Source organism: Oncorhynchus mykiss, chromosome 14 (genome assembly GCF_057628025.1).
Source record: "Oncorhynchus mykiss isolate SJ-2025 chromosome 14, ASM5762802v1, whole genome shotgun sequence".
NCBI classification, from domain to species: Eukaryota; Metazoa; Chordata; class Actinopteri; order Salmoniformes; family Salmonidae; genus Oncorhynchus; species Oncorhynchus mykiss.
Window position 1 is genome coordinate 25,017,541 of NC_143035.1, and position 11,427 is coordinate 25,028,967.

The window sequence follows — 11,427 nt, forward strand, 5'->3', positions numbered from 1 at the left end:
CTTACACAGTATGCTTCACACTCAGCATTAAAGGGGAAGCTCAGCATTTAACAACTTCATGTAAGATGGTTCCTCACCGTGAAAGTAGCCAAGACAAAATGTAATCCATTGGTCGGTTTTCTCTAAACAGGAACTACAGACTTCAGCTAACTTTAGCCACATCTATCTAAAAATCTATGGGAATGATAGGGGCAATCATGCAATTCTCATTGCCAAAAAAACTCTATATTTGGTTTGATGTTACTTAAAAGTGATCGTTCCATAAAAAAACACTGCACAATTGACTTATCATTGATAGTTAGCTATCGGTGGCTAAATTTAGCGTGAATTTGTTTTCCAGACACAGATTAGTCCTGGACTATATAGCTCTATATAGGCCAAAAAAATTATGCACAACATAAATCTTTACATTGCATACAGTACATGGCTGAAAATGGGTGAAAATGTTGCACAGGAAGTGATGCATGTCTTTCCCCTAACCAATCATGTATTTCTGAGATCTTAAACAGCCCACAATTCTTTTCATTTTGTCAGTCAGTCATTCATAGTAACAAAGAAAAACAGTTGTTAAAGTGCTATAGTCAGTCCATATCAAGATGATCAGAATCTGCCTTCTTTGGGGACTTCTCTCTCAAGTGTGTAAGTGCATGTCCTAATCTCACATAGTACTTTACTGAACAGTAAAATTGAAAATCTAAAAGAATAACAATATCATATTGGAAAGTCATATCTAAAGGTAATGAAATATATTCAGTTTGGACAGCAATGTGACCAATATATCTTCAGACAATTTGAATTGCAGTAGTTTGATGACTTAGAATATACACTGTTATTCAAAGGTTGAACATTGTCCATTTCCATTTAACATTGACATCTGATTACATTCACATTTTGGCAGACCTGATTCAGACTGAAGATGCTCCTCAACCAATACCAGTGACTGCTCATCTATTTGGAGACACTGTATCTTTGCCATGTCCTAAAGCAGAATCTGAACAATTCCTGTACTGGTACAGACAAACTGTTGGCCAACTGCCCCATCTTGTCGCATCTGTGTCCTATGCATCAGAACCTGTACTTAAAGGAGAGTTTAAGAACCCACGTTTCAAAGTGGAGGAATCTGAATATGGGTATAATCTCATTATCAGAAATATCAGCACATTAGATGAGGCAACATACTTTTGTGGAATTGGGACAATGTATGGGATGGACTATGGACATGCAACATTTTTGGCTGTGAAGGGTAATTTGATTTAAATTACGTATTTCAAAATTCACCAAAGGTTTTTGTGTATTTTTATACATACAGTAGATGTACACTGCTTTATACTGTTGATGTTCCGAAAAAGTATTAACAATCTTGCTGCAGTATGCATAGAAAGTGGATATTCATGGATGCGTGTCATAATGGTCAAATGTAAAGACACTTGTCATTTTTGACAGGTTTTTGAAATGACAACGTTACGGTATAGCTAGCAAAAGAGTGTAGAAACGGTAGCTAACTAACTTTTACTGTAAACAACTCTTAAGCTGGCTAGCTAAGCATCTTGGCTGACTGTGGGGTGAATAAATTTGAATAATTACTGACAAATAAATAAAAGGTTTACAGTTAATTAGCAATCGCACCACTATTTTCTAGCAAGCAAAGCACTGTTTCCAAAACTGCCGTGTGCCTAAAAGAATGTTTACTATTTAAAATTCTATGACATCTCCACTTTACAAGCATATGAATAATTTTCTAAATGCAATTAAACATTATAGGACACAATCACCCTACATTGGTGCAGCAACTAGTTTCTGATCCAGTCCATCCAGGAGACTCTGTGACTCTACAGTGTACAGTACTCTCTCAGACCTGTACAGGAGAACACAGTGTGTACTGGTTCAGAGCCGGATCAGGAGAATCCCATCCAGGAGTTATTTACACCCCTGGGAACAGGAGTGATGAGTGTAAGAAGAGCCCTGAGACTCCCTCTCCTACACAGACCTGTGTCTACAGCCTCTCCAAGAACAACCTCAGTCTCTCTGATGCTGGCACTTACTACTGTGCTGTGGCCACATGTGGGGAGATCCTGTTTGGCAACGGAACAAACCTAAATATTGGTAAGTAATGAATATTATGTCTTATAGTGTATAAATTATAGAAGGTTTAGTAATATTTATGTGGTGCGTATACAGAGTGTACAAAACATTAAGACCATTTCCCTAATATTGAGTTGCACCCCCTTTTGCCCCAGAACAGCCTCAATTCATTGGGGCATGAACTATACAAGGTGTCGAAAGCATTCCATAGGGATGCTGGCCCATGTTGATTCCAATGCTTCCCTCAGTTGTGTCGAGTTGTCTGGATGTCCTTTGGGTGGTGGACCATTCTTGATACACATCAAGAAAACTTTTGAGCAGTTCTTGACACACTAAAACCGGTACGCCTGGCACCTACTACCATAACCCGTTCAAAGGCACTTAAATATTTTGTCTTGTTCATTAACCCTCTGAATGTCACACATACACAATCATGTCTCAATTGTCTCAAGGCTTAAAAATCCTTCTGTAACCTGTCTCCTCCCCTTCATATACACTGGTGGAAACATGTCAAACGAAGTATAGAATCAATCTTTAGGATGTTTTTAACATAAATCTTCAATAATGTTTCAACCGGAGAATTCCTTTGTATGTAGAAATGCGATGGAACGCAGCTAACTCTCACGTGAGCGCACGTGATCAGTTCATGCCACTCGACCAGACCCATGACTCATTCAGCTCTCGTTCCCCCCTCCTTCACATTAGAAGCATCAAAAAAGATTCCAGTGGAAGCCTAGTGGAAGCCTTAGGAAGTGCAATATGACCCCATAGACACTGTATATTCAATCGGCATTGACTTGAAAAACTACAAACCTCAGATTTCCCACTTCCTGGTTGGATTTTTTCTCAGGTTTTTGCCTGCCATATGAGTTCTGTTATACTCACAGACATCATTCAAACAGTTTTAGAAACGTCAGAGCGTTTTCTATCCACCTCTACTAATTATATGCATATCTTAGCTTCTGGGCTTTTAGGACTGAGTAGCAGGCAGTTTACCCTGGGCACCTTTTTTTCCAAGCTACTCAATACTGCCCTTCAGTCCCAAAGACATTAATGACATGGTGATTAAAGAGCTCAGCCATGTGCTTCTTGTTAGTAACAACCACATAATCAACTTTAAAACCTCTTGGGGATAGAGGGCAGAATTTTCACTTTTGGATAAATAGCGTGCCCAATTTCAACTTCCTGCTACTCATGCCAAGAATATAAGATATGCATATTATTAGTAGATTTGGATAGTAAACACTCTGAAGTTTCTAAATCTGTTTGAATCATGTCTGTGAGTATAACAGAACTTATGTAGCAGGCAAAACCCCGAGGACTAACTGTTCAGATTTTTTTTCTTCCATTCTCCGTTGACAACATTGTCTTTGCCATTGGATATTTAATAGGAACCCATTTTCAGTTTCTACCGCTTCCACACGATGTCGCCAGTCTTCGGAATATGGTTGAGGTTATTCCTTTGTGCATTGAATAAGTAGACCAACTCGGAACTGGGGACACATTTGTGAGTTGCGCAAGACGTTTGGTTTCGTTCCTGTATTGAATACAGATTGCCCCGTCTACAATTTGATCGATTATTAATGTTTAAAAATACCTAACGTTGTATTACAAAAGTAGTTTGAAATATTTTGGCAAAGTTTATAGGCAACTTTTGAAATATTTTGTAGTGACGTTGTGTTTTGGTAAGCTGTTTTTTTCTGGATCAAACACGCTTTATAAATGGACATTTTCAATATATATGGACGGAATTAATCAAACAAAAGAACCAATTGTGATGTTTATGGGACATATTGGAGTGCCAACAAAAGAAGCTCGTCAAAGGTAATGCATATTTTATATTTTATTTCAGCGTTTTGTGTAGCGCCAGCTACGCTAGCTCCTTTGTTTACTGCTGGTGCAGATGGGTGCATGCTATCAGATAATAGCTTCTTATGCTTTCGCGGAAAAGCATTTTTAAAATCGGACATGTTGGCTGGATTCACAACGAGTGTAGCTTTAATTGAGTATCTTACATGTGTGATTTAATGAAAGTTTGAAAAATCTGGCGCTCTGCATTTCCCCTGGCAATTGGCCAGTTGACCCTATCCATATTAAGGGACATGGGCAGCTGTGAGGAGGAGGGTTTATTCTCCAGGTCTTTAACCTTTTTCCAGAACTTCTTGGGGTTAGACCCACAGAGAGAGAACTGCTCCTTAAAGTAACTAACTTTGGCCTTCCTAGCCTGAGTGCACTTATTTCTCATTTGCCTAAATGTCAGCCTGAGTATGCATGTGTCGAGCCTTTCGCCAAATGTAATTCTTGAGGTGGAGTAAGTGTGCCAGATCACGGTCGAACCAGGGGCTGAAACTCTTTTTAATTCTAATTTATTTTCTTTATGGTCTGTGTGTTTGTTAATACCACTGAAAATATCAAAAAAGAAGGTCCAAGCGTCTTTGATGGAGAGGATCAAGCTGATTCTATACCATTTTACAGAGGCCAGTTCATGAAGGAAGGCTTGCTCATTAAATGTTTTTAGCAAGCGTCTATGACAAATCAGGACAGGTCGTTTTACTGAGCAGCCATTACGAACACAGGCTGTAAAACAGTGATTACGAAAACACCAGACTGACACCTATCAGGATTATTTGTGAGGATAACACCAATAAGAGAAGCCTTTTCTGGGTGTTTGAAGTCATACCTTGTGGGATTGGTGATAATCTGAGAAAGGTTTAGGGAGTCCCACATCTTTAGGACTTGGTCAGGTGGTTTAAGCATGTCCCAGTTTAGATAACCTAGCAGGACAATGTTTATCTAACTCTAAATTAAAAAAAAAATGTAAAAACATGCTGAAAAATGCGGGAGCTCATCTGCTAATGACCTCTCTCTCCAGCAGCCAGAAACAAATATATACATATATATATATATATATATATATATATATATATATATATATATATATATATATGTATATATTTCTTACTATTTTATTGTAATATACATGGTGGTATATATCCCTCTTACTGTTTTATTTTAATATAAGGGTGGTATATATCTCTCTTACTATTTTATTTTAATATAAGGATAGTACATATTTCTTCGTATTTTATTTTAATATACGGGTGGTATATATCTATTTTACAATTTTATTTTAATATAAGGGTGGTATTTATCTATTTGACTATTTTATTTTAATATAATGGTGGTATATATCTCTCTTATTATTTTATTTTGATATACAGATATAAGTGTGGTATATATGTTGCATACTATTTTATTTTAATTTAAGGGTGGTATATCTCCCTTACTATATTATTCTAATATAAGGGCTGTATATCTGTACTACCATTTTATTTTAATATTAGGGCTGTATATCTGTACTACCATTTTATTTTAATATGAGGGCTGTATATCTGTCCTACCATGTTATTTTAATATAAGGGCTGTATATCTGTACTACCATTTTATTTTAACATAAGGAATATGTCGACTCTTATTATTAAATTTTTTCTTCCTTTCAGAAAGATCCCTGGAACATGTAATCATTGGACTGGGAGTGACATCAGTTTTCTGCGTGATTGTGATGATTATACTCGTTTTCAGCAGAAATAAAATGACAATTTGTGAACATTATAAAGGTGAGCTCTCTGGTATTACAAACTGTCGATGAACACCTAATACATTTTACACAATACTTGTTATCAAGTAAAATATCTCTGTCTATTACCTATCTTGACTTTTGTCATGTTCATGCTTGTTTTTATTCATGTTAGCAGTGAGTGTTGCTCAGCATATTGGACATGACAACTCAACCACCGAATGTGATCAGGTAAATAAATACAATTGTTATAGTACTGGCCTGTTGGTAGGTGATATCCAATATGATACTAGATACTCTAATTATCTGGATATTATTATGACTACATTTGTATCAAAAACCAACAACACGATGATTATTCACAGGAACAAGACCCAGAGACTCTGAATTATGCTGCATTGCATTTCTCTGAGAGGAAAACTAAAAGAGGAACAAAGAAGAGAGAGACACAACAGGAGAGTGTGTACTCTAATGTCAGGTACTCAGATTGAGACTGAACATTGTTTATGTGCAGAGGAATGGATGTAGTTTGGTAATAAACTGTTCTTAAAATACTGTACAATGTGTTTAAACAGTCATGACATTTTAGCCTTACTGATACAGTGATATTTTATATCAAGTAAGACAGTGGCAAAATTGTCCCTATACCCATCATGAGGTTGCCACAACCTAGCCTATGAATGAAAGTTTACAATATAGGTGCACACAGGTCGAGAGAAAGATTTGAGGTGACAGACAGTGACACATGGACAGACAGGGACACATTGCACACTTTTGCCTGCATCTAGCTGATCAGAGCAACACGGTTATGGGACGGCTTGTCCTGTCAGGTAGAGGGCCAAATATCATTGAGGTCTTTAAATCACTCCTAAAAAGTTTGACCTTTAATCTGTGTATTGTTATTTTAGACTTCCTTAGTGATTCTAAGTCCTCCTCTTGTATCGTATCTCTTGTATCTCAGCCCATTGTTTAGACATACTGTTTAACTGTGAGACAACTCATTTTCGACGACACATTCCAGGCAAATAACCCACACAGAACGTGACTTTTCCAGTCATGATTGGTTTTACTGCAATCAACTGGTTTGTTTGTAACACAATCCAGTTGATTGCAGTGAAACCAAACATTTTTATTTTTTTATTTATTTTATTTTTAGTTTGTAACACAATCAAACCTGATGGGCCATTTCGCGGGACGTATTGACTGAAAGAAACCGATTTGAAGACAACAAGTCATGACATCATTGTGCACCAATGATTTGCCCGCTGTTTCGTTGATTGACTGTCTTTTAACCCAATGACCACTGATTGTCTTGAAATCTAGCTGGGTAGATAGCCAATGAGCTGAGCTAAACGGCAATACGCCATGTTTATGTGTTGCAAGACCAACCCATGTAGTAAGCTCCAGCGTAATGTGAGTCATTCACTATTGAAGTTTCATACCGGAAGGAGAAGCACATATTACGCACTGCATTGTTTGGTAAACGCGCAGATTCAGCTGTTTATAGATCAATCATTATGGCGACTACGTCAAGGAAAGCTGAATCTATGTCTAGATATACAGATGTAGACACAATTTTAGAATAAAATGATTGGAAAGGTGAGACAGAGATTGTTGTAGGATGCTTCATTTAGCGATTGTGGAGGAATATTTTTTGAACAGGAGAGGACATCGTTTTGGACTGGTAAGTTCTTATCATGCTAATGCCCTTGTTTGAAATTAATAATATAAAATATTATTTGTGATTTTTTTCTAATTTTAGAAGCAATATATTTAAACATGTAATATCATGCAATGTGAGATGCGTGTGTCTGCAACCCCACCCCAACCCACATGAAATAGCCTATTTGAGGCTGTTGAGGAGAGGGCAGGACCACATCAATGGCCAAAGTGAAATGGAGACAGTAGATACAGCTGGTCTGTTGTAATATAATAAAGACAGTAGATCTAGCTGGTCTGTCATAATATAATAGAGACAGTAGATCTAGCAGGTAATAATAATATAATAATATATTCAACCTAATATACTCAACCTTCAACCTTCAACTCTCTATATATATCTGTTTAATATACCTGTTGATACAGGGCTCAAATGTGAAACTAATCTAACTGAACATTTTCTTTCACAGTGACACTGACTCCGAATGAGAGTCTCATCCGGTGTCCTGTGTGAATTTAAGTATGCTCTCTCTAATTCTCTCTTTCTCTCTCTCGGAGGACCTGAGCCCTAGGACCATGCGTCAGGACTACCTGGCATGATGACTCCTTGCTGTCCCCAGTCCACCTGGCCTTGCCGCTGTTCCAGTTTCAACTGTTCTGCCTGCGGCTATGGAACCCTAAACTGTTCATTTTTACTCTTATGGTGCTGTCCTGTTGCACCCTCTACAACCACTGTGATCTCCACCTGGCACAGCCAGAAGAGGACTGGCCACCCCTCATAGCCTGGTTCTTCTCTAGGTTTCTTCCTTGCCTTTCTAGGGAGTTTTTCCTAGCCACCGTGCTTCTACACCTGCATTGCTTGCTGCTTGGGGTTTTAGGCTGGGGCTATATAAATAGATTTGATTTGATAGAGGACTGAGGGTCTTCCAAATATTGAAAGTGTGTAAATAGTTGCCCATGTTATTTTGTAAATGTATATATATACATTTTTTCATACATTTTTTAATCAATAATCATTTTTTCCCCATATTTGTTTTTTTTTTGGGGGGGGGGGGGTGTTAGAATACTATTTTGTTATTTTGTATATAGTTATTTGTTTCAAAATGTATACCTTCACCAATTTTGCCACTGGGGTACATTTGGCTACTTGGGTGACTTCATGATAAATGTCATGTAGCACACTCATTTTGGAAGTTATCATTCTGAAACTTTGCACAAGTACTGTTGCCCTCTTACATTTTTCACTGAAAATGTCCCCATCATCCTATCTGAATGTTTGTTTTATCTTGTTCATTTTAAAGATGATGATACAAAAATACTTTCCATTTCCATTGTTTTATCTATACCAGATCTATTGTGTTATATTCTCCTACATTCAATTCACATGTACACAAACTTCAGAATGTTTTCTTTCAAATGGTACCAAGAATATGCATATCCTTGGTTCTGTGCCTGAGCTACAGGCTGTTAGATTTGGGTATGTCTTCAGGCGGAAATAGGCGGAAGTAGGGGGGAGCTGTAAGAGGTTTTTAATCCACCTGTCGTCTCAGATTTTTAAATTATACTAATAAATGAGTAAATGATAAATGAGCTTCCCTAAGACGGCTTCTGACAGTTTAAGAAGAAATTATTCAGTTGTGCAAACCCACAGATTCATTAGCTGTCTGGGTGATTGGTCTCTGACGAACCCGCAGGTAAAAAAAACGGATGTGGAGGTCCTGGGCTTGTGTGGTTACATGTGGTCTGCTGTTGTGAGGCCGGTTGGACGTACTGCCAAATTCTCTAAAACAGCATTGGAGGCAGCTTATGGTAGAGAAATGAACATTCAATTCTCTGGCAAAAGCTCTCGTGGACATTCCTTCGGTCAGCATGCCAATTGTACGCTCTCTCAAACTTGAGACGTGTGGCATTGTGTGACAAAACTGCACATTTTAGAATGGCCTTTTCTGGTCCCCAGCATGAGGTGCACCTGTTTAATGATTATGCTGTTTCATAAGCATCTTGATATGCCACACCTGTCACTTGGATGGATTATCTTGGCGAAGGAGATTAAGCTCACTAACAGGGATGGAAACAAATTTGTGTACAAAATATGAGAGGAATAAGCTTAATTGATATAGTTAGAATCAGACAAATGTATTTAAAACCTCTCATGGATAGGGGAGACGCTAGCGTCTCAACTGGCCAATTGCCGGGGGAAATGCCAGATTTAAAATAAAATGCTATAAAATTCAAACTTTCATTAAATCACACATGTAAGATACTCAATTAAAGCTACACTCGTTGTGAATCCAGCCAACATGTCAGCTTTTTAAAATGCTTTTCGGCGAAAGCATAAGAAGCTATTATCTGTTAGCCTGCATCATCTGCACCAGCAGTAAACAAAGGAGCTAGCGTAGCAGGCGCTACACAAAACGCTGAAATAAAATATAAAATATGCATTACCTTGGACGAGCTTCTTTTGTTGGCACTCCAATATGTCCCATAAACATCACAATTGGTCCTTTTGTTCGATTAATTCCGTATAAAAAATGTCAATTTATAAAGCGCGTTTGATCCAGAGAAAAACAGCTTACAAAAACGCAACGTCACTACAAAATATTTCAAAAGTTGCCTATGAACTTTGCCAAAATATTTCAAACTACTTTTGTAATACAACGTTAGGTATTTTTAAACGTTAATAATCGATCAAATTGTAGACGGGGCAATCTGTATTCAATACAGGAAAGAAAAGAAACCAGCACTGCTTTTCACGTCTTGCGCAACTCACAAAAGTGTCCCCAGTTCCAAGTTGGCCTACTTCTTCATAGCACAAAGGAATAACCTCAACCATATTCCAAAGACTGGCGACATCCAGTGGAAGCGGTAGGAACTGTGTTATTTCTGTCGCACTGCTTTGCTTTATCTTGGCCAGGTCGCAGTTGTAAATGAGAACTTGTTATCAACTAGCTTACCTGGTTAAATAAAGGTGAAATAAAAAATAAAGAAATTGTCATGCTGAAACAGGAAAGAGACTTCCCCAAACTGTTGCCAGTTTGGAAGCACAGAATCATCTAGAATGTCATTGTATGCAGTAATGTTAAGACTTCCCATCACTAGAACTAAGGGGCTCAGCCCAAACCATGAAAAACAGCCCCAGACCATTATTCCTCTTCCACCAAACTTTACAGTTGGCACTACGCATTGGGGCAGGTAGCATTCTCCTGCTATCTCCCAAACCCAGATTTGTCTGTCGGACTGCAAGATGGTGAAGCGTGATTCATCACTTCATAGAACATGTTTCCACTGTGCTAGAGTCTAATTGTGGTGAGATTTACACCACTCCAGCCGACGCTTGGCTTTGCGCATGGTTATCTTAGGCTTGTGTGTGACTGCTCGGCCATAGAAACCCATTTCATGAAGCTCCCGACTAACAGTGCTGACATTGCTTCCAGATGCAGTTTGGAACTTGGTAGTCAGTGTTGCAACCGAGGACAGACGATTTTTACGCTATGAACTTCAGCACTGGGCGCCCCGTTCTGTGACCTTGTGTAGCCTACCATTTCGCAGGCTAGGCCGTTGTTCTTTGACGTTTCCACTTTAAAATGACAGCACTTACAGTTTACCGGGGCAGCTCTAGCAGGACAGAAACTTAACTAACTGACTTGTTACAAAGGTGGCATCCTATGACAGTGCCATGTTGAAAGTCACTGAGCTCTTCAGTAAAGCAATTTTACTGCCAATGTTTGTCTATGGAGATAGCATGGCTGTGTGCGTTATTTACACACTTGTCAGCAACGGGTTTGGCTGAAATAGCTGAATCCACTAATTTGAAGGGTTGTCCACCTACATTTTTATATATAGTGCATATTTTGGTAGTGCATATTTAAACATGTTAACCCTCGCAAGGCTGCCGGCCCAGACGGCATCCCTAGCCGCGTCCCCAGAGCATGCGCAGAGCAGCTGGCTGGTGTGTTTACGGACATATTCAATCAATCCCTATCCAAGTTTGCTGTTCCCATATGCTTCAAGAGTGCCACCATTGTCCCTTTTCCCAAGAAAGCTAAGGACACTGAGCTAAATTACTATCGCCCCGTAGCGCTCTCTTCCGTCATCATGAAGTGCTTTGA

At 38.5% G+C, this 11,427-nt stretch overlaps 1 protein-coding gene across 2 annotated transcripts; it reads left to right on the plus strand.

Moving 5' to 3' along the window:
- Nucleotides 1–525: 525 nt before the first annotated feature.
- sirpb2 (signal regulatory protein beta 2) lies at nt 526–8,636 on the plus strand. Of its 2 annotated transcripts, none has more exons than XM_036942641.2 (6): nt 526–639; nt 899–1,243; nt 1,762–2,103; nt 5,583–5,699; nt 5,838–5,890; nt 6,025–8,636. In XM_036942641.2, exons 1-6 carry the CDS (start codon nt 597–599, stop codon nt 6,148–6,150), a joined length of 1,026 nt encoding a protein of 341 aa, XP_036798536.2. In that variant the 5' UTR covers nt 526–596; the 3' UTR covers nt 6,151–8,636.
- The last annotated feature ends 2,791 nt before the right edge of the window (nt 8,637–11,427 follow it).